Below are 25,094 nucleotides of genomic sequence, written 5' to 3' on the forward strand. Positions count from 1 at the left end.
TACATTTTGAACCGTAGGTTTTTTAAATTTTAGATTTTTCTAGTCTTATTAGAAATTTTAACTTTTTGATCCAATTTTTGAAACTGTGTTTTTTCAGATTTTTCAAAAATATTTAATATATGAATTTCGATTTTTTTTATCCTACCACTTTTCAAATTCATGAATTAAGAAATCACGTTTTTCGGTTTTAGTTTTATTTTTAGTTTTAGAGATTTTTGATTTTTTTTAACTTGAGAAATTGAGAATTTTAATGTTTTAGAATTCTATGAATGTCTGATATTTTAAATTTAAGTTTTAATTTTTATTTTGAACTTTTGATTGTTTGAATTTGAGATCTTCTTTTTTTTGGTTTTTTGACTATGGAATATCTAAATAAACTATTTTTTAATTTTAGTTTTTTGAATAGTTCAAATTGTTATTCTACGATTTTTTCTATTTTAGAATTATCAAGTCTATATTTTCTAAAAGTTTTTTTTTAAGGCTGAAATTACCGATCAAATGTGTTTTTTAAAATAATCTATCCTTGAAATTTTAGACATTTCAATGTTAGCCTATAAATATTTTAATCCATTTTTTCAGTTTTGAAATTTTTAATTCTTGAAATTTATAATTTTGAATTTTTTCCAGCTTGAGAAATTTAAAATGTAAGATTTTTTTTAAATGTAAGAACATATTTGACATTTGAATTTCGAAATAATTTTATAACTTTTCAAATCCATGCATTAACCCTCTACAACCTAACACCGCCTTTAGACGGGCTTCGATCTAAAAAATCGCCAAAAATCAATTTTCCAACCGATTTTTGATCTGTAAAAAGCATTGGAAAGAAGAACTCTTAAAATTTTAGAAAATTTATGGGATGGAAGTTTTACTTGTTTTATGTGACTTTGCCAATGTTTTTAAAAATGTAATTTTTTAGGGGTCAACTTTGGCTGTGTTTTTTACTAACATTTTTTATATTTTCAGTAAAAAGAAGTATGCAGTGATTTTTGTAGTGACCCAGACTATGCCTCTACGCATTTTTTTTTGCAATTTAAATGATGATGGTGCCATTCTATAGCAGAAAATGTGAAAAACATGCAAAAAATTGAAAAAGTGACTTTACAGTCATGTGAAAAAATTAGATAGGCAAAATGTAATTATATTAGGTGGTAGAATAGGCCAAATACTACCAAAAACATACAGAAACTAAACAAGATAAATGCAAATTAAAATACTAAAAATAAAACAAGAAAAACATAAAACAAGAGAAGTAAAGTTTTTCGTAGAACAAAAGTTGCTCGAAATGACCTCCTGAACACGGGAAAATGAATATTTTCGAAAAAAAAAATTTGGGCAGTAGAGGGTTAAGAAATCATGATTTTTTCGGTTTTGATAATATTTTTAGTTTTTGAGATTTTTGGAAATTTTGATTTTTATTTAATTTGAGAAATTGATAATTTTTGAATTTTAAACGTTTGAGAATTTTAAGATTGTCTGATTTTATTTATTTTTGAGTAGGTTTTTATTTTTATTTTTTAATGTTTTGAATTTGGGATCTTGTTAATTTTTTTAAGGTTTTTGGATTATGGAATATCTGAATAAACTATTTTTTTAATTTTAGATTTTTTTAATAGTTGAAATTGTTATTCTAAGATTTTTGTTTTTTAGAATTATTAAGTCTATATTTTTTATGTTTTTTTCAAAGCTGAAATTACCGATCAAATGGGTTTTTTATTTCCGCTTTAAAAAAATTCCTTGGATTTTTAGACATTCCGATTATATTCTAGAAATATTTTAATCCTTTATTTGCTGAGCTTTGAATTTTTAAAGTTTTGAAATTTAGAATTTTATCATTTTTTCAACTTGAGAAATTAAGAATCAAAGAATTTTAGAATTAATGAATTCTAGAATTTTTGATCTAGAACATTTCAGAATGTTTTGAATTTTTGTTTTTTTTTTCATTTTAGAATCAATAAAAAATAAGTAAACAATTTCGAATTTGATTGTTATAAATTTTTTCAACCAATGATAAAAAAAAATAAACTTTTCTTAAAAGATTAAATCGACGATTAATTTTTTCATTTTCTTTCGTTTTTCAAACTTAAATTTTTTGAACTATTGAATCTTTAAATTTTAATGTATTGAAATTTTTTAATCTTTGAGTTTTTCTAAATCCATGTTTAATATCAATTTTTCAATTTAATTTTTGTTTTGATTTATTGAGTCTGAATTTTAAGATCTATTATTTTAAAATAAAACCAAATCTGGCTGATCTAAAAGCAGACAAAAAACAGAGATCAAAATTGATTCAACGTTGATTTATTGTCTGAACTTTTCTTGTAGTTCTTTTTTTAGATTTTTTTGACCGCATTCAATCAAAATAAAAATAAGTTTTATTTTTATTTTTCTGTATAAAAGTTTTTTCCGTCAATATTTGTAAAACAATCTAAGACGGATTCTACCATAATCTTGGCACGAAATTTAAAACAAGACCAAAACTATTAAACAAAGTGATTTAATTTTAAATTAGGAGCTAGAAAGCTTCACAAACATTCCTTCCCACTTGATCTACACTCTAGCAAGGCTGGCGCCGTTGTTGATCAGTTAAGGTCAAGTCACATAATTTTTGAATGAGTTTTTCTCCCTATGGAGGACTGTAAAGGCGAACAAACTACGCAAAATGGCTTCAAAGGCAACCAAAAATTAGCCTTGAAATGTCCATCCGTAAAGAACAATTTCTAGAGAACCGCTCCCCTACGGCTTATCCGTGTGTCGGTCGCGGCGTTCGTCATCTTCCCCAGTTTATGGCACCACGCTCCGGCAGAGGACCATCCGCCGCCTCCTCTGCCGGCCCGGCTCGTCTCAGCGCGGGGACGCATTGTGGACGTGCGTCGTCAGATGCTTGGACAGATAGTCGGCCCGGGCAAAGCACTTGCCGCACGCCTCGCAGTGATACGGCCGCTCGCCCGTGTGAATGCGCAGATGCCGGGTGAGGTCGGACTTGCCGCCGAACGCCCGACCGCAAAACAGGCACACAAAGGGCCGCTCGCCGGTGTGCTTGCGGACGTGCAGCTTGAGGTTCTCCTTCGAGCGGACACACTTGCCGCAGAAGGGACAAGCGAACCGGCGATCCCGCTGCTTTTCGGCGGCGTCCACACGCAGATAGTTGAGGATTGAGGCTTCCTGCGGGTTCAGGCCGAGCAGCTGATGGTGTGGAATGGACTCCGCGTTGATCAGCGTGTTGAGCGTTGCGCTGAGCGAGTTCGAGGACGTCGACGGAATGCTGCTGCTGGTGCTGCTGGACTCGGCTTCCGCTGCCATACGGTGGACGGATTGGTACTTCTTAAAGTCAAACTCCGACGAACCGCCGGACGACTCCATCATCGAGCTGCTAATCTTACCCTGACCATCTCCGTCCCCGACAAACTCCCGCGTTTCACCCGCGTGCATCGAGTCCACCGTATCGTCCTGCTCGTCGTTATCGCTCAGATTCTCCTCGTCCCGCACCAACCCGCGCAGATCGACGCTGTCACTCTCGTTGGTGCTCGAAACCTGCTCGCTCTCGCCGCCCTGTCCACCGCCCTGCTTGTCCTTCTTCCCGTGCAGTCTCTCCAGCGCGTGGTTCAACCGGTGCTTCTTGAACGACTTCAAGTACCGGAACTGCATCCCGCAAACGTCACACGTAAACAGCTTATCCGCCGGAACCCGACTGCGGCTGGCCTGCTCACGATGCTTGGCCAGCACCGTCCGGTATCTACAGCACGTATACCGACTCTTCTGGCCGCACAGCCCACACAGATACGGCTTGTCGTCGTGGATCGTCAGGTGGGGATGCTGCAGTGCCGCGTGCTGCTCCAGCAGCCAAACCGACGGAAAATTCGCCATGCAAATGTGACACTTGGTAGACTCCCCCGCGGAAGCTCCTTCACCAGCACCCTTCATGAGCGACGAGTACAGTGACAAATCGGCCGGTTCCTCCACGGCGGCAGGCTTCCGCAGCAGCAACTCCATCCCGTTGTGGAAGCCCTCCTTGGTGAGTCCGTCCCGCACGCGGATCATCGGGTCCAGCTTCGGCAGGGAGGACGGAGAGGGGGATGGGGGTGGTGGCGATGTGATGGTGGACGATTCGGTGCCGGTGTCCGAGAGACGCGACGTTGACGGTTGTTCGGTGTAGTCGGGTTTGGGGCGGTCCTGTGGCTTCGGGGACGGAGACTCCGGGTGGAGATGGATGGGAGTGTCGCGGTCGGATGAGTTGGAAGCGGTGGTGGAGGTTGATGTGCCGAACAGCAGGTTGCGGTATCTGTGGGAAGAAGTCGAAAAAATATATATTAAAACAAATTGACAAAGATTTCAACTAGCAAAACTTAAACTGAAATGTGAAAATTAGTTTCTATCAGTTTTCGCAAATCAATTTTTTATTGCAATTTTTTGATGATTTTTCAAGTCAAAATCAAATTATTCGCTCTACAGCATTGCCTTGGCGTTCTCGATTGCGAGATTCCTACTCGAAACTAGGTGTTCGAAGGCTTGATTGTTGAGGCAATTGCAAACCTCTTTTTACACCTTAGCTTCCATCCACCCCGGGATTCGAACTGACGACCTTTGGATTGTGAGTCCAACTGCCTACCAGCGACTCCACCCAGGCAGGACCCAGGGAGACGACTCCTACACCTATACTGAGCTATCGACCTAACCTCTAGGTTAGGCCGGGGCCAACATTTACTTCCCCATCCGACGACGGAAGGCGTGATAAGGAAAATCGCGTCTTGAAAAATGCCACCACCGGGACCATCTGGGATCGAACCCAGGCCGACTGGGTGAGAGGCAACCACGCTTATCCCTACACCACGGGTCCCGGATTTTTCAAGTGTCAGCCTGAATAAAGATTCGAACTTCTCTGTGCCAGATATTGACAGACTTTGCCAGATTTTTCACTATATGCCCATTTTGAAAAACTTCTTGATTAAAATGAACAAATCTTATTGAAAATCAAACATTTTTTAAACATAAAATCAGTTAAACCATCTGAATTCTATTTTTTTTAATGATTTCATATGAGTAATTCTCTGAGATTTCAGTCATTCGATTTTTTTTGTATTTTTTAATCCGGCTGAAACTTTTTTTGTGCCTTCGATATACCCAAAGAAGCTATTTTGCATCATTAGTTTGTCCATATAATTTTCCATACAAATTTGGCAGCTGGCCATACAAAAATGATATGTGAAAATTCAAAAATCTGTATCTTTTGAAGGAATTTATTAATCGATTTGGTGTCTTCGGCAAAGTTGTGGGTATGAGTATGGACTACACTGAAAAAAATGATATGCGGTAAAATAATTTTTGGTGATTTTTAATTTCACTTTTTGTCACTAAAACTTGATTTGCAAAAAAAAAAAAACTTTTTTTAATTTCTTTATTTTCTGATATGTTTTATAGGACATAAAATGCCAACTTTTCAGAAATTTCCGGGATGGGCAAAAAATCTTTGACCGAGTTATGATTTTTTGAATCAATAATTTTTTTTTTTAATATTGGTCGCAAAAATTGTTCAACTTCCTTTTTCGGTGTAAAATCGAATTTGCAATCAAAAAGTACTTCAGTGAAATTTTGATAAAGTGCACCGTTTTCAAGTTATAGCCATTTTTAGGTAACTTTTTTGAAAATAGTAGCAGTTATTCATTTTTTTAAATAAGTGCCCATGTTTGCCCACTTTTGAAAAAAATATTTTTGAAAAGCTGAGAAAATTCTCTATATTTTGCTTTTCTGAACTTTGTTGATACGACCCTTAGTTGCTGAGATATTGCCATGCAAAGGTTTAAAAACAGGAAAATTGATGTTTTCTAAGTCTCACCCCAACAACCCACCATTTTCTAATGACGATATCTCAGCAACTAATGGTCCGATTTATAATGTTAAAATATGAAAACTTCGTGAAATTTTCCGATCTTTTCGAAAATAATATTTTCAATTTTTTTAAATCGAGACTAACATTTCAAAAGGGCGTAATATTGAATGTTTGGTCCTTTTGTAATGTTAGTCTTAATTTAAAAAAATTGAAAAAATCATCAAAAAAATTTTTACCTTGTATCATTTTTTTCCAGTGTAGTCCATACTCATACCTACAACTTTGCCGAAATCACCAAATCGATCAAAAAATTCCTTCAAAAGATACAGATTTTTGAATTTTCATACATCATTTTTGTATGGCCAGCTGCCAAATTTGTATGGAAAATTATATGGACAAACTAATGATGCAAAATGGCTTCTTTGGGCATACCGAAGGCACCGAAAAATTTTCAGTCGGATTAAAAAATACAAAAAAAAAAAAGAAAAAAGACCGATTGCTCAACTTAAAACGTTAAAATATAGCATTTAATGGTTCAAATTTTATTTTTATCGACTTACTTGGAATTTTTTTCATTAAATGCAACCTGTAGAAAGTCTTTTGCTCAAATACACTCAACCCCCGGTGGTTGGTCACACCGTTGGTTGGTCAAAGTCAAACTAAAAAGTGACGAACTGTCACTTTTTACACGGCGCTCACGCACACTATCAAAACAAACGTTTGATAGTGTGAGTGAACTTCGTGTAAAAGGGGTGTCAAACTAAAAAGTGACCCCGTTCGTTTGACAACAGTTGTTGTCGAACCATCGGGGTTTGAGTGTAGTTGCAAAGTTATAATTAAAAAAAAGTTTTTTTTCGAAAATCGTGCCAAAAAGGGGGATGGTCCAAACTTGGTATTTCTGTTAACTATCGATAGGGGTTAATTTTCTACCAACTCACACAAAATCGGGAAAAGTTGCACCGACCCCTCTTCAATTTGCGTGAAACTTTGTCCTAAGGGGTAACTTTTGTCCCTGATCACGAATCTGAGGTCCGTTTTTTTTGAAATCTCGTGGCGGAGGGGTGGTACAACCTCTTTCATTTTTCAACATGCGTAAAAAGAGGTGTTTTTCAATAATTTGCAGCTTGAAACGGTGATGAGATAGAAATTTGATGTCAAAGGGACTTTTATGTAAAATTGTTCGCCCGATTTGATGGCGTACTCAGAATTCCGAAAAAACGTATGTTTCATCGAAAAAATACTAAAAAACTTTTAAAAACTCTTCCATTTTCCATAACTCGACTTTAAACATTTTTGGAACATGTCATTTTAAGGTAAATTTAATATACTTTTCGAATCTACATTGACCCAGAAGGGTCATTTTTTCATTTAGAACAACATTTTTCATTTTACAATTTCGTGTTTTTATGTTACATTTTGAGTTTCTCTTTGTTTCGTTGTCCGTGTCTGTCGCGGGTGACGATGAACGGCCATGATCGACGACGACCAACTTTTTCAACACTTTTTGCCTTCCTCACCTCAATGAGGAAAGGCTATAAAATCACTCGAAAAATGAACTTCTTTATTCGACCTCGTAGACCCACCTTCACGTATACCTATCGACTCAGAATCAAATTCTGAACAAATGTCTGTGCGTGGGTAGATGTGAGTCCGTGCACCAAAAAATATGCACACGATTATCTCTGGACTGGCTGAACCGATTTGGACCGTTTTGGTCTCATTCGATCCGTATTGGAGTCCCACAAGACCCTAGTTAATATTATGAAGTTTAAAAAAGTACTTCAAAAGTTATGCTAAAAAAACGATTTTAGCTAAACTTAGGAAGATTATAAAAAAGGGTGGTTTTTGTAAGAAAACCCGTCATGCTATATATTGTTAGAAAGGTATTTGAAAGACCTTTCCAACGCGTTCAAAAAACTGAAGATCTGACAACCCCATCAAAAGTTATGAGCACTTAAGTGTTATTTATACACTTTTTTGAGGCCGGATCTCAAATATTTTGATGAAAAAGTTGTCGGGATCTATCATGCGACCTGTCGTTGGATAGGTAATCAAAAGACCTTTCTAATAAGCCCAAAAGATTGAAGATCTGACAACTCCATCCAAAGTTATAAGTACTTTAGTGTTTTTAATGCACTTTTTTTGAGGCCGGATCTCAGATATTTTGATAAAAAATGAGTGTCATTTTTTGTGGCTGTGTAGTGTATTCACTTTATGAATTCGAGGAAGGCACCAACCACCTAAAGGTGGATTAAGTAACGTTTTTTTTTGTAAAATCGCGACAACTCGTGATGTTTACAAGCAAACCCCTAATGTTTATATTGTAGTGAATGAGTGTGGCAGAGAAGAGAGAGAGTGAGAAGAGAGAGCGTTCATGTAGCGTAATGAGAGAGCAGGTCAGCCGAGAGAGAAGTTGAGAATGTGTGCGTGAGAAAACGAGAAATAAATCAGTCGTGTGTTTTGTTTGGGCATGAAAAGACGTGCGTTATTATTTGTGTCCGAAATAAAAGAAATTCGAAGGAAATCGGGCGAAAGTCACGACATTGGCGCAGCAATTGCTCCCATCGCGAGTGTGTAGCGTAATTTTGTGAAAACAACGAAAAAAGAGTGAATTTTGGCGTTTTGCTAGGCGAAATGTTTTTGCAGTGGCAGCAGCGGCAGCAGCCATGATGGCGTCGGTTTTGTTTGACCTTGGTGGTAGCAGAAAATTTGCAGCCGAGCTTTGTTGTGTGGAATTACGGAGTGTCAACTTTTCAATTCCTTCAGCTGTGTTTGGGTTGTTTTGAAGAAATTTGTTTGCCGTACGACATGATGGCGATGGTGTTATCTTGGCAACAGTGTTGAAAATCTGACGCTTGTGACCATGGTGGCAGAGAGGTTGCAACAGAACTGTGTTGTGGGAAATGACAGAGTGGCGATTTTTGTTTTTTCTTGAGCTGTGTTTTGGTGGTTCTGTTTGCTAAAAAATTACAGTAGCCCCCGGAAGAAAAGAGTGAAAAGGACAAAAAAAAACGTCATCTGTGTGGAAGCGTTTCCCCGCTAAGGTAAGACGAACAAAGTACAGATAAATCTGGGCCAGTTTTTCACGAAGTTTTTATATAGAAATCACTTTACTGTCGAACCGATGTCGGGCTGATGTTGGACGGAATTTTCGATTTTTGTAGTACCGGTGATGGAATTGAAGAGTTAAGTTCGAATAATACTTTTGTTGAATGTTGTTGCTGTTTCACAACACGATTAACGTAGTTAAGATTTGATCTTGGTAATTTAAAGTGCTTTATGTGGTGTTTTCGCATAATGTTTAGACTGCTTTGAGGGTAGAGCGTGATTTTTGAAGTTTTGAACTTGAAAAAAGGATAGAAAGTATCCTTTTGAGGGATACTTCTGATTTTGAGTGTAAAGCGTGATTGTAGGAGTTTCGAGCTTAAGTCCCCTGTGAGGGTAGAGCGTGATTGTTGAAGTTATTGAGCTTGAGTCCCCTGTGAGGGTAGAGCGTGATTTTTGGAGTTTTGAGCTTGAGTCCCCTGTGAGGGTAGAGCGTGATTTTTGGAGTTTTTGAGCTTGAGTCCCCTGTGAGGGTAGAGCGTGATTTTTGGAGTTTTGAGCTTGAGTCCCCTGTGAGGGTAGAGCGTGATTGTTGAAGTTATTGAGCTTGAGTCCCCTGTGAGGGTAGAGCGTGATTGTTGGAGTTTTTGAGCTTGAGTCCCCTGAGAGGGTAGAGCGTGATTTTTGGAGTTTTGAGCTTGAGTCCCCTGAGAGGGTAGAGCGTGATTTTTGGAGTTTTGAGCTTGAGTCCCCTGTGAGGGTAGAGCGTGATTGTTGAAGTTATTGAGCTTGAGTCCCCTGTGAGGGTAGAGCGTGATTGTTGGAGTTTTTGAGCTTGAGTCCCCTGAGAGGGTAGAGCGTGATTTTTGGAGTTTTGAGCTTGAGTCCCCTGAGAGGGTAGAGCGTGATTTTTTGAGTTTTTGAACTTGAGTCCCCTGTGAGGGTAGAGCGTGATTGTTAGAGTTATTGAGCTTGAGTCCCCTGTGAGGGTAGAGCGTGATTGTAGGAGTTTTTGAGCTTGAGTCCCCTGAGAGGGTAGAGCGTGATTTTTGGAGTTTTGAGCTTGAGTCCCCTGAGAGGGTAGAGCGTGATTGTTGGAGTTTTTGAGCTTGAGTCCCCTGAGAGGGTAGAGCGTGATTGCTGGAGTTTTGAGCTTGAGTCCCCTGAGAGGGTAGAGCGTGATTATAAAAACTTTGAGCTTGAGTCCCCTGTGAGGGTAGAGCATGGAAGATGATTATGATTGTTAGAGTTTTTGAGCTTGAATCCCCTGTGAGGGTAGAGCGTGATTGTTGAAGTTTTGAACTTGAGTCCCCTGTGAGGATAGAGCGTGATTTTTGGAGTTTTTGAGCTTGAGTCCCCTGAGAGGGTAGAGCGTGATTGCTGGAGTTTTGTGCTTGAGTTCCCTGAAAGGGTAGAGCGTGATTATAAAAACTTTGAGCTTGAGTCCCCTGTGAGGGTAGAGCGTGATTTTTGGAGTTTTGAGCTTGAGTCCCCTGTGAGGGTAGAGCGTGATTTTTGGAGTTTTTGAGCTTGAGTCCCCTGAGAGGGTAGAGCGTGATTGCTGGAGTTTTGAGCTTGAGTCCCCTGAGAGGGTAGAGCGTGATTATAAAAACTTTGAGCTTGAGTCCCCTGTGAGGATAGAGCGTGATTTTTGGAGTTTTGAGCTTGAGTACCCTTTGAGGGTAGAGCGTGATTGTTGGAGTTTTTGAGCTTGAGTTCCCTGAGAGGGTAGAGCGTGATTGTTGGAGTTTTTGAGCTTGAGTCCCCTGAGAGGGTAGAGCGTGATTGCTGGAGTTTTGAGCTTGAGTCCCCTGAGAGGGTAGAGCGTGATTATAAAAACTTTGAGCTTGAGTCCCCTGTGATGTTAGAGCGTGATTTTTGGAGTTTTGAGCTTGAGTCCCCTGTGAGAGTAGAGCATGGAAGATGATTATGATTGTTAGAGTTTTTGAGCTTGAATCCCCTGTGAGGGTAGAGCGTGATTGTTGAAGTTTTGAACTTGAGTCCCCTGTGAGGGTAGAGCGTGATTGTTGGAGTTTTTGAGCTTGAGTCCCCTGAGAGAGTAGAGCGTGATTGCTGGAGTTTTGAGCTTGAGTTCCCTGAGAGGGTAGAGCGTGATTATAAAAACTTTGAGCTTGAGTCCCCTGTGAGGGTAGAGCGTGATTTTTGGAGTTTTGAGCTTGAGTCCCCTGTGAGGGTAGAGCGTGATTGTTGGAGTTTTTGAGCTTGAGTCCCCTGAGAGGGTAGAGCGTGATTGTTGAAGTTATTGAGGTTGAGTCCCCTGTGAGGGTAGAGCGTGATTTATTAGTTTCGAGCTTGAGTCCCCTGTGAGGGTAGAGCGTGATTGTTGAAGTTATTGAGCTTGAGTCCCCTGTGAGGGTAGAGCATGGAAGATGATTATGATTGTTAGAGTTTTTGAGCTTGAATCCCCTGTGAGGGTAGAGCGTGATATTTTGAGTTTGAGCTTGGGTCTCCTGTGAGGGTAGAGCATGGAAGATGATTATGATTGTTAGAGTTTTTGAGCTTGAATCCCCTGTGAGGGTAGAGCGTGATTGTTGAAGTTTTGAACTTGAGTCCCCTGTGAGGATAGAGCGTGATTTTTGGAGTTTTTGAGCTTGAGTCCCCTGAGAGGGTAGAGCGTGATTGCTGGAGTTTTGTGCTTGAGTTCCCTGAAAGGGTAGAGCGTGATTATAAAAACTTTGAGCTTGAGTCCCCTGTGAGGGTAGAGCGTGATTTTTGGAATTTTGAGCTTGAGTCCCCTGTGAGGGTAGAGCGTGATTGTTGGAGTTTTGAGCTTGAGTCCTCTGAGAGGGTAGAGCATGGAAGAAGATTATGATTGTTAGAGTTTTTGAGCTTGAATTTCCTGTGAGAGTAGAGTGTGATTATTGGAGTTTTGAGCTTGAATCCCCTGTGAGGGTAGAGCGTGATATTTTGAGTTTTGAACTTAAGTCCACTGTGAGGGTAGAGCGTGATTTTTTTGGGTTTTTTTGAGCTTGAGTCCCCTGTGAGGGTAGATCGTGATTGTTGGAGTTTTGAGCTTGAGTCCCCTGTGAGGGTAGAGCGTGATATTTTGAGTTTTGAGCTTGAGTCTCCTGTGAGGGTAGAGCATGGAAGATGATTATGATTGTTAGAGTTTTTGAGCTTGAGTCCCCTGTGAGGGTAGAGCGTGATATTTTGAGTTTTGAACTTGAGTTCCCTGTGAGAGTAGAGCGTGATTTTTGGAGTTTTTGAGCTTGAGTCCCCTGTGAGGGTAGAGCGTGATATTTTGAGTTTGAGCTTGGGTCCCCTGTGAGGGTAGAGCGTGATTGTTGGAGTTTTTGAGCTTGAGTCCCCTGAGAGGGTAGAGCGTGATTATAAAAAAACTTTGACCTTGAGTCCCCTGTGAGGGTAGAGCGTGATTGTTGGAGTTTTTGAGCTTGAGTCCCCTGAGAGAGTAGAGCGTGATTGCTGGAGTTTTGAGCTTGAGTTCCCTGAGAGGGTAGAGCGTGATTATAAAAACTTTGAGCTTGAGTCCCCTGTGAGGGTAGAGCGTGATTTTTGGAGTTTTGAGCTTGAGTCCCCTGTGAGGGTAGAGCGTGATTGTTGGAGTTTTTGAGCTTGAGTCCCCTGAGAGGGTAGAGCGTGATTGTTGAAGTTATTGAGGTTGAGTCCCCTGTGAGGGTAGAGCGTGATTTATTAGTTTCGAGCTTGAGTCCCCTGTGAGGGTAGAGCGTGATTGTTGAAGTTATTGAGCTTGAGTCCCCTGTGAGGGTAGAGCATGGAAGATGATTATGATTGTTAGAGTTTTTGAGCTTGAATCCCCTGTGAGGGTAGAGCGTGATATTTTGAGTTTGAGCTTGGGTCTCCTGTGAGGGTAGAGCATGGAAGATGATTATGATTGTTAGAGTTTTTGAGCTTGAATCCCCTGTGAGGGTAGAGCGTGATTGTTGAAGTTTTGAACTTGAGTCCCCTGTGAGGATAGAGCGTGATTTTTGGAGTTTTTGAGCTTGAGTCCCCTGAGAGGGTAGAGCGTGATTGCTGGAGTTTTGTGCTTGAGTTCCCTGAAAGGGTAGAGCGTGATTATAAAAACTTTGAGCTTGAGTCCCCTGTGAGGGTAGAGCGTGATTTTTGGAATTTTGAGCTTGAGTCCCCTGTGAGGGTAGAGCGTGATTGTTGGAGTTTTGAGCTTGAGTCCTCTGAGAGGGTAGAGCATGGAAGAAGATTATGATTGTTAGAGTTTTTGAGCTTGAATTTCCTGTGAGAGTAGAGTGTGATTATTGGAGTTTTGAGCTTGAATCCCCTGTGAGGGTAGAGCGTGATATTTTGAGTTTTGAACTTAAGTCCACTGTGAGGGTAGAGCGTGATTTTTTTGGGTTTTTTTGAGCTTGAGTCCCCTGTGAGGGTAGATCGTGATTGTTGGAGTTTTGAGCTTGAGTCCCCTGTGAGGGTAGAGCGTGATATTTTGAGTTTTGAGCTTGAGTCTCCTGTGAGGGTAGAGCATGGAAGATGATTATGATTGTTAGAGTTTTTGAGCTTGAGTCCCCTGTGAGGGTAGAGCGTGATATTTTGAGTTTTGAACTTGAGTTCCCTGTGAGAGTAGAGCGTGATTTTTGGAGTTTTTGAGCTTGAGTCCCCTGTGAGGGTAGAGCGTGATATTTTGAGTTTGAGCTTGGGTCCCCTGTGAGGGTAGAGCGTGATTGTTGAAGTTTTGAACTTGAGTCCCCTGTGAGGGTAGAGCGTGATTTTTGGAGTTTTTGAGCTTGAGTCCCCTGTGAGGGTAGAGCGTGATTGTTGGAGTTTTGAGCTTGAGTCCCCTGAGAGGGTAGAGCATGGAAGATGATTATGATTGTTAGAGTTTTTGAGCTTGAGTCCCCTGTGAGGGTAGAGCGTGATTGTTGGAGTTTTTGAGCTTGAGTCCCCTGAGAGGGTAGAGCGTGATTATAAAAAAACTTTGACCTTGAGTCCCCTGTGAGGGTAGAGCATGGAAGATGATTGTGATTGTTAGAGTTTTTGGGCTTGAATCCCCTGTGAAGGTAGAGCGTGATATTTTGAGTTTTGAGCTTGAGTCCCCTGTGAGGGTAGAGCGTGGATCATAAATATTTAAACTTGAGCCCCCAGCGAGGGTAGAGCATGGAAAATGATTTTTTTAGCTTGAGTCCCCTGTGAGGGTAGAGCGTGGATATTGAATGTTTTAGCTTTAGTCTCCTGCGAGGTTAGAGCCTGGTAGATGAATCTTTGAGCTTTGAGTCCCCTGCGAGGGTAGAGCCTGGATGATGATTTTTTTTAGCTTGAGTCTCCTGTGAGGGTAGAGTGTATTTGCTGGAGTTTTGAGCTTGAGTCCCTTGTGAGGGTAGAGCATGACTATTGGAGTTTGTGAGCTTAAGTCCCCTGAGAGGGTAAAGCGTGATTGCTGTAGTTTTTTTTAGCTTGAGTCCTTTGTGAGAGTAGAGCGTAATTTTTTGAGTTTGTGGGCTTGAATCCCCTGCGAGGGTAGAGCATGGAAGATGATATATTTTTTACCTAGAGTCCCATGTGAGGTTAGAGAGTGAAGGACAAATCTCTGGGCTTGAGTACCCTATAGGGTAGCGCGTGGATGTTTGAGCTTTTGGCTTGAGTTTTTGTGATTATAAAGCTTCGATATGGGAGTCTTTTAGCGTGAATTCCATGAGAGGGTAGAATTTTTAATCACCTACATGACTTAAATTAGAGCTCATGATTGGATTTCCGGGAAGATAGTATAACATAAATTATATCGATTTATTAAAGTTGGTAAAAGATTTTTCACATCTTCAATCTTTTAACGTGATAGTTTTAGAAATGATTGGCTCATAACCTGCATTACTTAAATTTGAGCTCATGTTTGGATTTTAAAAGATAAATATCGATTGTTGGGGAAGTTAGGAATGAAATTTTCAGATTTTAATATTGTTAAAGTTATGGTTTAAGAATCGATAGGCTCATAACCTACACGACCTAATTTAGAGCTTATTTTTATGTCCGAAATATTCAAAATTCATGGAAAATTGGGCTCGACAATGATTGGAATTCGTATATTGCTATATTATCGATTGCTGAACAAGCTGAAGTGATGATTTAACAGACAATAGGCTTGTAACCTACACGACTAAAATTTGAGTTTATAATTGGATTCAGGGAAGATCTATTAATAGATAAATATTATCGATTGTTAGAAAAGTTTGAGAAGAGTTTTTTTTTTTTAGATATCTTTGAGAAATGATTTATGAATAGACAGGTTTAAATTCATGCTCATGATTGGAATTCAGGGATGATTTAATAAGAGGTAAATTTTATCAATGTTTAGGAAGTTGGAAAATTGTTTTCAAATTTCAATATTGTTAAAGTGATGGTTTAAGAATCGATAGGCATCACTTACAAAACTTAAATTTAAGGTTATGATTGGATTCAGGGAAGATGAAGCAAAACAATTTTAGGAATTTTATAGGAATTGTTTAGATTTTCAATCTTTTTGAAGTGATGATTTAAGAAACGATAGGCTTGTAACCTACACGACTTGAATCAGAGCTCCTAATAGAATTTCTGAGAAAATTGAAGGGTATATTTCCAGGTGTATTATTCAATCAATTAATTACACGATAGCTTTCCAAGTTGTCGTTTTTTATTTCTTTAATTGCAGGTAACCACGTTGACGTTGGGGTTCTGGCTGATATGTGTCACGATCAAGGATACCGGAGAAGCATCTGCCGAAGCCGAATTCTGAGATGAGCTGAATTTTCCGCATAAAAGGATTTCAAGCTGATGTTAATCTGAATAAATGATTGAATTTTTAGAGTAGGAAAGAACGAGGATGTAGTGAATGAGTGTGGCAGAGAAGAGAGAGAGTGAGAAGAGAGAGCGTTCATGTAGCGTAATGAGAGAGCAGGTCAGCCGAGAGAGAAGTTGAGAATGTGTGCGTGAGAAAACGAGAAATAAATCAGTCGTGTGTTTTGTTTGGGCATGAAAAGACGTGCGTTATTATTTGTGTCCGAAATAAAAGAAATTCGAAGGAAATCGGGCGAAAGTCACGACATTTGAAATATTGTTAAAGTGATGGTTTAAGAATCGATAGGCATCACTTGCAAAACTTAAATGTAAGGTTATGATTGGATTCAGGGAAGATGAAGCAAAACAATTTTAGGAATTTTATAGGAATTGTTTAGATTTTCAATCTTTTTGAAGTGATGATTTAAGAAACGATAGGCTGTAACCTACACGACTTGAATCAGAGCTCCTAATAGAATTTCTGGGAAGATTGTAGGGTATATTCTAGGTGCATTATTCAATCAATTAATTACACGATAGCTTTCCAAGTTGTCGTTTTTTATTTCTTTAATTGCAGGTAACCACGTTGACGTTGGGGTTCTGGCTGATATGTGTCACGATCAAGGATACCGGAGAAGCATCTGCTGAAGCCGAATTCTGAGATGAGCTGAATTTTCCGCATAAAAGGATCACCAAGCTGATGTTAATCTGAATAAATGATTGAATTTTTAGAGTAGGAAAGAACGAGGATGTAGTGAATGAGTGTGGCAGAGAAGAGAGAGAGAGTGAGAAGAGAGAGCGTTCATGTAGCGTAATGAGAGAGCAGGTCAGCCGAGAGAGATGTTGAGAATGTGTGCGTGAGAAAACGGGAAATAAATCAGTCGTGTGTTTTGTTTGGGCATGAAAAGACGTGCGTTATTATTTGTGTCCGAAATAAAAGAAATTCGAAGGAAATCGGGCGAAAGTCACGACATATATATCAATTTTTTTTGTAATTGTCTGCTCTACAACTTTGTAGAACATTGTTACACTCTAAAAAATAACCCTGCAAAGTTAGAAAAAACACTAAATTAATATGAAAATTTTTGTTCTAAATGAAAAAATGACCCTTCTGGGTCAATGTAGATTCGAAAAGTACATTAAATTTTCCATAAAATGACATGTTCCAAATTGTTTTACAGTCGAGTAACGGAAAATGGGAGAGTTTTAAAACTTTTCTAGTGTTTTTTCGATGAAAAATACTTTTTTTTCGGAATTCTTAGTACAATTTTACATAAAAGTCCCTTTGACACCAAATTTCTATCTCATCACCGTGTCAGGCTGCAAATTATTGAAAAATACGTCTTTTTTTCGCATGTTCAAAAATTTAAGGGGTCGTACCGCCCCTCCGTCACGAGATATTAAATATGGACCACGGATTCGTGATCAGGGACCAATGTTACTCCTTAGGACAAAGTTTCACGCAAATCGAAGAGGGGTCGGGGCAACTGCTGTGTGAGTTGGCGGAGAATTACCCATAGATGAATGTTTTCTCCAAGTTTGGTCCAAATCGCTGAAGCTCGAGTGGAGTGAAGGTAGAGTGTACTGAGTCACATAGGTGGAACTTAATTTCAAAAAGAGAGAATCGTACGGTCCTGCCTCTAGCGGTGGAGAGCTGCAACAATTAGACAAGATTTTCTGCCAGATGGGATCGAGGGGTTTCAAAACTGTGTAAAACATTAAGATTTCAAAATCTATACCCCTCGTATATTGCTGCCCGGTGAAACTCTGGTATAAACCTGTCAAAACACAATCAAAGTAATCCATGGATGAAACTGGGACAGTCAATCAAAACGATTGACAAAATAAATAAAAATGGTTGGAAATGGAATAATCCTTAAATTTCTTTAGATATAATGCCGTTCAAATCATTTAAGTTGATTAAACCTACTTATAAGTTTTCCATATTGGTTTCACGCAAGTATAAATCTGAAAAAAATTGTGGAGTTGCTGCTAATGTTTTAGGTGATTGGTCATTGGACATGTACTACAGACAGTCGTGTTTTTTCAAGCAGCTTGACGGGGTCAGCAACTTTTCCTATGTGCTTAAAGGAAGCTTCTACAGTAAGATTTCAGTAATATTACTTGCTGAAATGTTTTAGTTGAAAATACCTCTCAGCTAAATAATACAATTTTTCGCATACGTAAGCAGAGCTTGATTGTTTACGTTTGGTTTCTGTCTATCTGGTATAGTGAAATTTCTTTGGTCAAAGGATGCCATGACAATGTCGTGGACAAAATCCTTATTATACCACTAGACAAATCTTTCCGGGCCCACTTTTTGAGAGAGAATTTCTACGGAGTTCCACGTATGTGACTGAGTTGACCTGGAATGATCCATATATTTTCTTCACAATGTTTTAACGTGATACTAGGTAATAGAAAATCTCTCATATTAATTTCTTTGTTCTGTTTACAGTAACATAACATTATTCTTAACATGTTTTTTTTCTAACGAACAGAACTAATGCTGAAAATCAGAGTTTAATTTGTAAAACTGTTTTACAAAGGCACTGAAAAAAATAGTTTGAAAATTTTCTTAAATATATCCTTAATGAACATATTTTAAAGTATAAATTTATGTATGTTTAAATTAGCATATCTAGAATTTGTTTAATAAGACCTAAAACATATGACTTATTATTGGACCATTTTCTAAAAAAAAAACTCTGGATATTTTTAAAGATTAATTTGATAATTCTGATTTGAATGATTCTTAATTTCTTGACTTAGGTTCAATCAATTATTAGTCAATTTTATAACTATATTAAAATTTTATTTGTTATCCTTTTAAATGTTCTCATGAATCTTCGAGTGTTTAAATATTTCTATCACGCTATTCAATCGAAAACTAATTCAGTTAACATTAAACCTCTTTAAGTATCAAATATTTTTTAACGTTGAAAAAATGGCAAATTTCTCAGGATTTCTCGAAAATTTCAAGATTTCAAGCTTTCCGCGAAATTAAAAAAAACCCTACTTAAAGTGAATGCACGATATTTGAAAGTGTTTTCAGTCAGCATTGATTATCTTCAACGATATTTGAATGTTCTTACGCCTGTCAAAATCGTCATTAGGGAACGACCGTTAATAAACTCCAGGGTATGTCACGATTTGAAGTTGTCATTCGTTAGCTTACACTACGTCGGTCTAAACGAATGAGCAGAACGCAAAGTCACTCACACAGTCATTTGACTCTCACCACCTCTCTCATTCGTGCAGAGCTCGCTCGTTTGAAATTCTACCGAAATTCCGACCACTTGGCCCATGAATGCTTTCAAATATTTGCTGTCACAACGAAAACGTGTTCGAGTAAGAATGAGAGAGAGTGACAGAGAAAAAAAGAGAGCATGTGCCGTCGTGCCGAGAGGCTTCTTCAGTGCCGAGCTCTATTTCGTTCGAGTTAGAACAAATTTGATCAAATATTGAACTGAAAAATTGCAAACAAATTTCATTGAAAATAAAAACGATTTTTTGTTGTTCTCACCTCAGTGCCTCCTCGGCGAGCGCCGACTGGTGGTGCAGCAGGTTCAGGATGCGCTTCGGGTCGGTGTCGAACAGGCCCAGCCCGAGCGGCGCGAACGGAAACACGAACGGAATCGCCCCGACGGCCGCCCCCGGAAAGCCAATAATCCCGGCAGCCGCCGTTGCTGCCGCCGTTGCTGGGGCCGACTTGATGCCGGCCGCCCGCGAGTAGTTGCCGGTTGCCGTCGCAAACAGGTGGCTTAGGTTCTGGAAGAGGGGGAAGAGTTTTGTTTTTCGTTTAGATATTTGAGGTTATGTTGGGAAATGTTGTGGGATTTCACAAATGTTTGTTTTATTAAAGAAATTTGGCACGCCGTGCTAAATTAAATAGATAAAGTTTATTTTTTTCTTTTTATTGTGTGTTTTCATTTCATTTTTCTTCTTTTCCATCATCATCGTTCTCTAATAATTATAATATTTTTACAGCGTTTTTACCTCTTCCTCTTCTTTATGTGTTTTTTTTATTTCTTTTCTTTTCCTCTGCGTTTACTTCGTCAAAATTGGATTTTTTACAACTATGATATGCATTTTAAATTTGTTTGCTCTCCATGTTCTTAAAATTGTATCAAATTCTGCATTTCTCATAACTTGCGTCAAAGTGTGTGTGTACTTGTGTGTATTGGTGTGTGGGGTGTTTGTGTATTTCTGCTTGTGTTGGTGAATGAATTTTAATTCTTTTTGTTGTGGTTTTACATGTCCATTAAGTTGTTTTTGTTTTCTTTCTTCTTTTTCGCTAAGTGCTTTATATATTATCGATTTTTTGTTGTTTTTTTCTAAATCAAGTAAGGAAATCATCAACTTTTTTTTTTCTTACAGTGTTTAATGTGATTTTTGTGTTGTTTTCATACAAGATTTTGGGTCTAAAGGCAGCTAAAAGTTTCTTTTGTGTATGTATGTATGTATGTATGAGTGTGGTTTTTCATATAGCTTCAAAGCAGTGGAAGTCAAATTTTGGTCATTTCTAGTGAGTGTGGGTGTCATTTTTTTGTGGTGTGGGGTGTTTATTTAAATGTTTTTATTTTCATTAAATCTTTACTTTCTTACAACCAAAGTCACGAAAACCAAAAAGAAACTATCCAAAGTCAATGGACATGTGTGCTAAGTTCAACCCACAAACCAATTTCTTTGCTGATTTCAATCACTTTTCTGTTTGTTTTAGCAAACAAATTGAAACTGACGTTACGTCCAGCCCAGCTGCGCGCTCTTTATCATCGTTCTCTTTGTGTTGTGTGAATGTGTGAGTGAGCTCTCAATTCTCTCGTTTTGTTTGCTGCTTGTGTGAGTGTGTGTTTGTGTTGGTTTCTTTCGCTTCTTTCTTTCTATTGAGGAGTTTGTTTATCGGGGGGAGGTTGCTAACAAATAACTATTTGTTTGTATTAGTTGTATGTTTGTAAATAAGTTGAATAACAAAACTTCTGTAAATAAATTCAGTTTTGCTTCGTTTGCTTAACCTGTTCTTACGTTTTATTTAGAGAAAACTTCAACATAACATCAATTTCAATTGTTTTCGCGCTTGTGTTGCTTCTCCGTTTGTTTTTTGTTTATGTTTTCAGAAATGTTGAACAAAGTAAACAATCGCCGGATTTTGCTTGTTTTTCGGTTTCGCTCGCGGATTTGTTGGGTTTATCTCGGTTTGTTTTGAAAAATATATCGTTTGTTTACCTTTTTTTGTTTGCACTTTATCTACATGTTGCCATCAAAATGATGCTTCTTGTGTTTAATATTTCTTATAGCGTTTTTTCTTCTTCTTTAATATGATACTAAGTAAAATCGATTCAACGTGTTGCTCGCTCTCGCTCTCTTTTTCTCCGCTCGCGATTTAATTCGGATTAAATATGCTTAATGTAACGAAAAGCGATGCATTCTACACTTGTATGGGTGTGTGAGTGTGTCGGGGTGTATTTTTTCTGGGTGTGTGAGTGTGTTTTGCTTGCGTCACGAGCACATGCAAATATCTTCGACAGCACTGTTTGTACGCTCTCGTGACTCTTTTCTCTCTCTCGCGCTCTCTCGAAAAAACAAAACGAAGTTTTGACGGAGAAAAACAAACCTTTGCTTGACGATTCTTTTCAATGTAAGTTCACTTCCCTTCTCTACAATTGCTAATAACTAATGTTGTATCATTGTTTTTCTGCTTATCGACTCTTACGGATAAGTTATTTAAACTAAAAGTATTTTGTAGTTTCTCTCATTTTCTCACGATTCTCGCACCGTTTGTTTTGCTTCTTATTTTTGGGATTCTAACTCACTACTTTCTTAATGTTTTTTTTTAACTGTTTCCGCTTCCGCTTTACAGAACGAAACAATCGCGCTAACCCTAAACAGGCAAAAATAAGCATTTTCACTTTCAACTAACGGATTAAACTTAAGCGCTACTTTCTGTGAAGGTAAAACAAAAATTGAGAGGAAAAGGGGTGAAAAATCGCAAATCGATTTCCTCACAAAATCACCTTTGTTAAATTGTTCCACCTTGTGCACACAATCTGCTACGCACACAAGTTTGCTTCCTCTCTCTTCTTCTTGCTTTAATATGTATATTAATAATATATATTCACTATATATGTATAAACGCGCGCGCTTTCTTTTATCTGTATGTGTGTGTGTTTTGGTGAGCGCGTTTCTCTCAACTCTCTCTCTCTTTCCCTTTTTTCGCTCACGCTCGCACGCTCTCGATTAGCTTCCTTTAATGTTTATATCTTTAAATTTTTGGGAACAGGCACTACAGTGTGTGTGTGTTTATTTTTTTCTTCTTTTTTCTCATTTTATTTACTTTTTCTCTTATTTAAATTAATATGTTTTCTTTTTGTTTATTCAATATATGTAATGTTTACCACTTTTTTAATCCTTACCTTTCATCGTTTCACTACTCTTTCCTTCCGTCTCTCGTAAAACACGTGTACCTACTACTTTCATTTCCATCGAATCAGTTCTCTTTCCACCACGGCACCACTTTTTTAAAATGGTGGAAACCATTCTATCTCTCTCTCTCTCGCGACATGGGTGAGTGTTTGTGTGTGTATGTTTGCGTGTGTTGTGTTTGTTTTTGCCCGTTTTGTTTGCGCAACAAATTGCAAATCTTCGTCTAAATAATATTTTATAGAAAAAAGTGTCAAACTGTCAATTTTGCTAGTTTGAAAACAAAAAGGTTTAAAAATCTTCTAAGAATTTGAGTGAAAAAAATCCGCTTTTGAATTTGTTCAAATAAGTGTGCATGACAAGCGACTTCGCTCTTTTCTCTCTCACCAATACATGATCATTTTTATCGCGTCGTGCTTTCGCTGTGGGTTTAAATATCGAAGACATTAATTTGATTCAAATTTAATAGATCTTAGACAATGGATTTTTGTTATATTTTTTTAACGAATTTTAAAATTGATGCATATGATAAACTTGATCAAAAGTAACGCGAATCTGGGCGCGGTTTAACCCTATGTGCTCATATGCATGTGGAATAGCAAATGGTTCCAATACCCTAAATGGATAAAATGTCTGCAATCTGAATGATAAGGAAAGACTCTGCACAGGATTTGTAAGAGCGCCTTGAGATTAGAAAGAGAGATATGGATGGGCATACACGGAAGTTGAGTTAAGATTACAGGACACTCTCATAACACGAACTTAGAATTATCGAAAGATATCTGCTCGTAAATCTTCCATACTACAAAAACTGTGTATGGGTAAGAGGTGGGCCATCCAAGGAAAAAAAAAAATACATGAACCATTATGTATTTTATCCTTGAAATCTGGTGAATAAAATCCACTTTTGAATATGTTCAAATGAGTGTGCATGAAGAGCAAGAGAACTCTTCTCTCGGTCACACCAACACAAGTTTGTTTTCATCGCGTCGTGATTTCACGGTGGGCTCAAGTATTGACAAAACTAGTGAAGAAAGTCTTCGCTTTTCTCTCGCTCACACCAACACATGTTTATTTTCATGGCGTCGTGCTTTGGTAGAGGGTTTAAAAATTGAAGAAACCATTTTTTTCCATTGATTCAAATAAAAAAACCTCAAACGAAGATTTTTTGCTAAAAAAAGTATTTATCTAAAAATGGAAATAATAATAATAATAAGTAATATATATCATCAATTATGTGTTTTCGTCGTTTGATTTATTTTCATATTTGTTCAATTTACAATTTTATTGCGATTATTTTTGCCAAACAAATATTAAAAAAAACGGATTTAATTTTTTACCGCATGAAAAACATTATTTTTATTTCTGAAATTTCCTCATACTGATGGGCGAAAAAAGACTGCTTTTGCATTTTCAGGTTTTTTAAAAGTTTTTTTTTTGTAAGTTGTTAACATTTTCATACAATCTCACATTTTTTACGAAGCGAAATTTTGCATGAATTTTCACTTTATTAGATTATTTGTTTGCAAAATACTTGAATTTTCACAAAGTGCCGTATTTTTTAAGTACTAATATTTTCATAAAATCTCACATTTTTTTGAAAATACTTGAATTTTCATAGTTTGCTATATGGGTACCATACGAAGCGAAATTTGGTATGCTTTTTTAACGTTATTAGAGTTTTTTTTTTGTAAAGTACCAAAATTTTCACAAAATACCGTTTTTTTAAAGCACTATTTTTAAAATAATTAACAAAAGCGAAATTTCTTATGGATTTGAACTTTATCAGAGTATTTTTTTTTTGTACAAAACTAAATTTTTTACAAAATTCTGTATTTTCAAAGTACCGCCATCAGGGGAGACATTGGGTCTGGGGTGAGGGTCACCCCTGATGACGGCACTCAAATTGTTATAATTTTCAAACGAAGCGAAATTTCGTATTAAATTTTTATTTTGTTAGAGTTATTTTGTAAAATACTTAAATATGAACAAAAACCGTATTTTTAAAGTTCTCAAACTATGATAATTTGCAACATAGATATCAAACAAAGTAATTTTTTAAATGAATTTTTACTTTATTAGAGTTGTTCGAAAATTACAAAAACATTCAAATAAAGTGAGAATGCATACAAAATTTCGCTTCGTTTTAAGCCCAACTTAAAATCATAAAAATTTGAGAACCTTTGAAAAAAAATACGGTATTTTGTTAAGATTAAAAATAAAACATTCAAGTAATGTGACAATTGTTTTTCTCGCTTCATTTGAAACCAATATTAAAAATTATAAATATTTAAAAACTTTCAAAAAATACGGTATTTTGTGAAAATAAGAAAAACATTCAAAAAATTTAAAAATGCATACAAAACTTGATCCATATTGAAATTCATAAAAAAATGAGAACTTTTGAAAAAATTCGGTATTTTGTGAAAATCAGAAAAAAAAATTCAAATAATTTGAAAATGCATACAAAATTTCGTTTCGTTTGAAACCCATATTCAAATTATAAAAAATTCGAGTATTTTAGAAAAAATAGGGGATTTTGAGAAAATTTTATTATTTTACAAAATAAATTTCGCTTCGACTTATCGAATTCGTAAACAAAACAAAACCTATAGCATCGACGCGTCGAAAGTGAGCATGTATTGGTAGCGTTGTTCAACTCACACGTCAAAGGGCTTGCAAGTTGATGACAACGTTTGACATTTGACAAATTGACAGCTGAACTGTTTGACAAATTTGACAAAATTTAAAATGGTGTAAGATTTTTGAAGGATTTGAATTTAATTCAAAACAAACTTTTGTTTCATACAGCTTTTTCAACCCAAAATGTGTTTGTTTACGTTCGGTGCATTTTGTTTATGAGTGTTAGTGAATGAAATTCCATCTGCTATTTTAATGTATTTGTGTTGCGTATTTAATGAAGGGGAGGTTGCGTGTGTTTGTTTGTTCTCTAGCTTGGCACTCAATTTGTTATGTTATTTAACCTTGTTCTATTGTGTGTTCTGTGTTAGTGTGTGTGTGGATTTCCTATTGTTTCTCTGATTGG

The 25,094-nt window shown here is 37.5% G+C and overlaps 1 protein-coding gene across 5 annotated transcripts in view; it reads right to left on the reverse strand.

The window, feature by feature from the left end:
- Window positions 1-2,211: 2,211 nt before the first annotated feature.
- The window catches only part of LOC120419640 (longitudinals lacking protein, isoforms A/B/D/L), a 428,218-nt gene continuing 405,335 nt past the window's right edge, over window positions 2,212-25,094 (reverse strand). For 3 of the 5 annotated variants that reach the window (XM_052706352.1, XM_052706350.1, XM_052706351.1), the window contains 2 exons: window positions 19,155-19,399; window positions 2,221-4,282 (listed from right to left, as the gene is read on the reverse strand). In XM_052706352.1, the coding sequence (XP_052562312.1) occupies window positions 2,845-4,282; window positions 19,155-19,399 (1,683 nt within the window). In that variant the 3' untranslated portion in view covers window positions 2,221-2,844. Of the gene's footprint in view, window positions 4,283-19,154; window positions 19,400-25,094 lie in introns of all 5 variants that reach the window. The other 2 variants (XM_052706353.1, XM_039582394.2) reach the window with 2 other exon arrangements.

The sequence above is a fragment of the Culex pipiens genome, chromosome 1 (assembly GCF_016801865.2).
Source record: "Culex pipiens pallens isolate TS chromosome 1, TS_CPP_V2, whole genome shotgun sequence".
Lineage (NCBI taxonomy): Eukaryota > Metazoa > Arthropoda > Insecta > Diptera > Culicidae > Culex > Culex pipiens.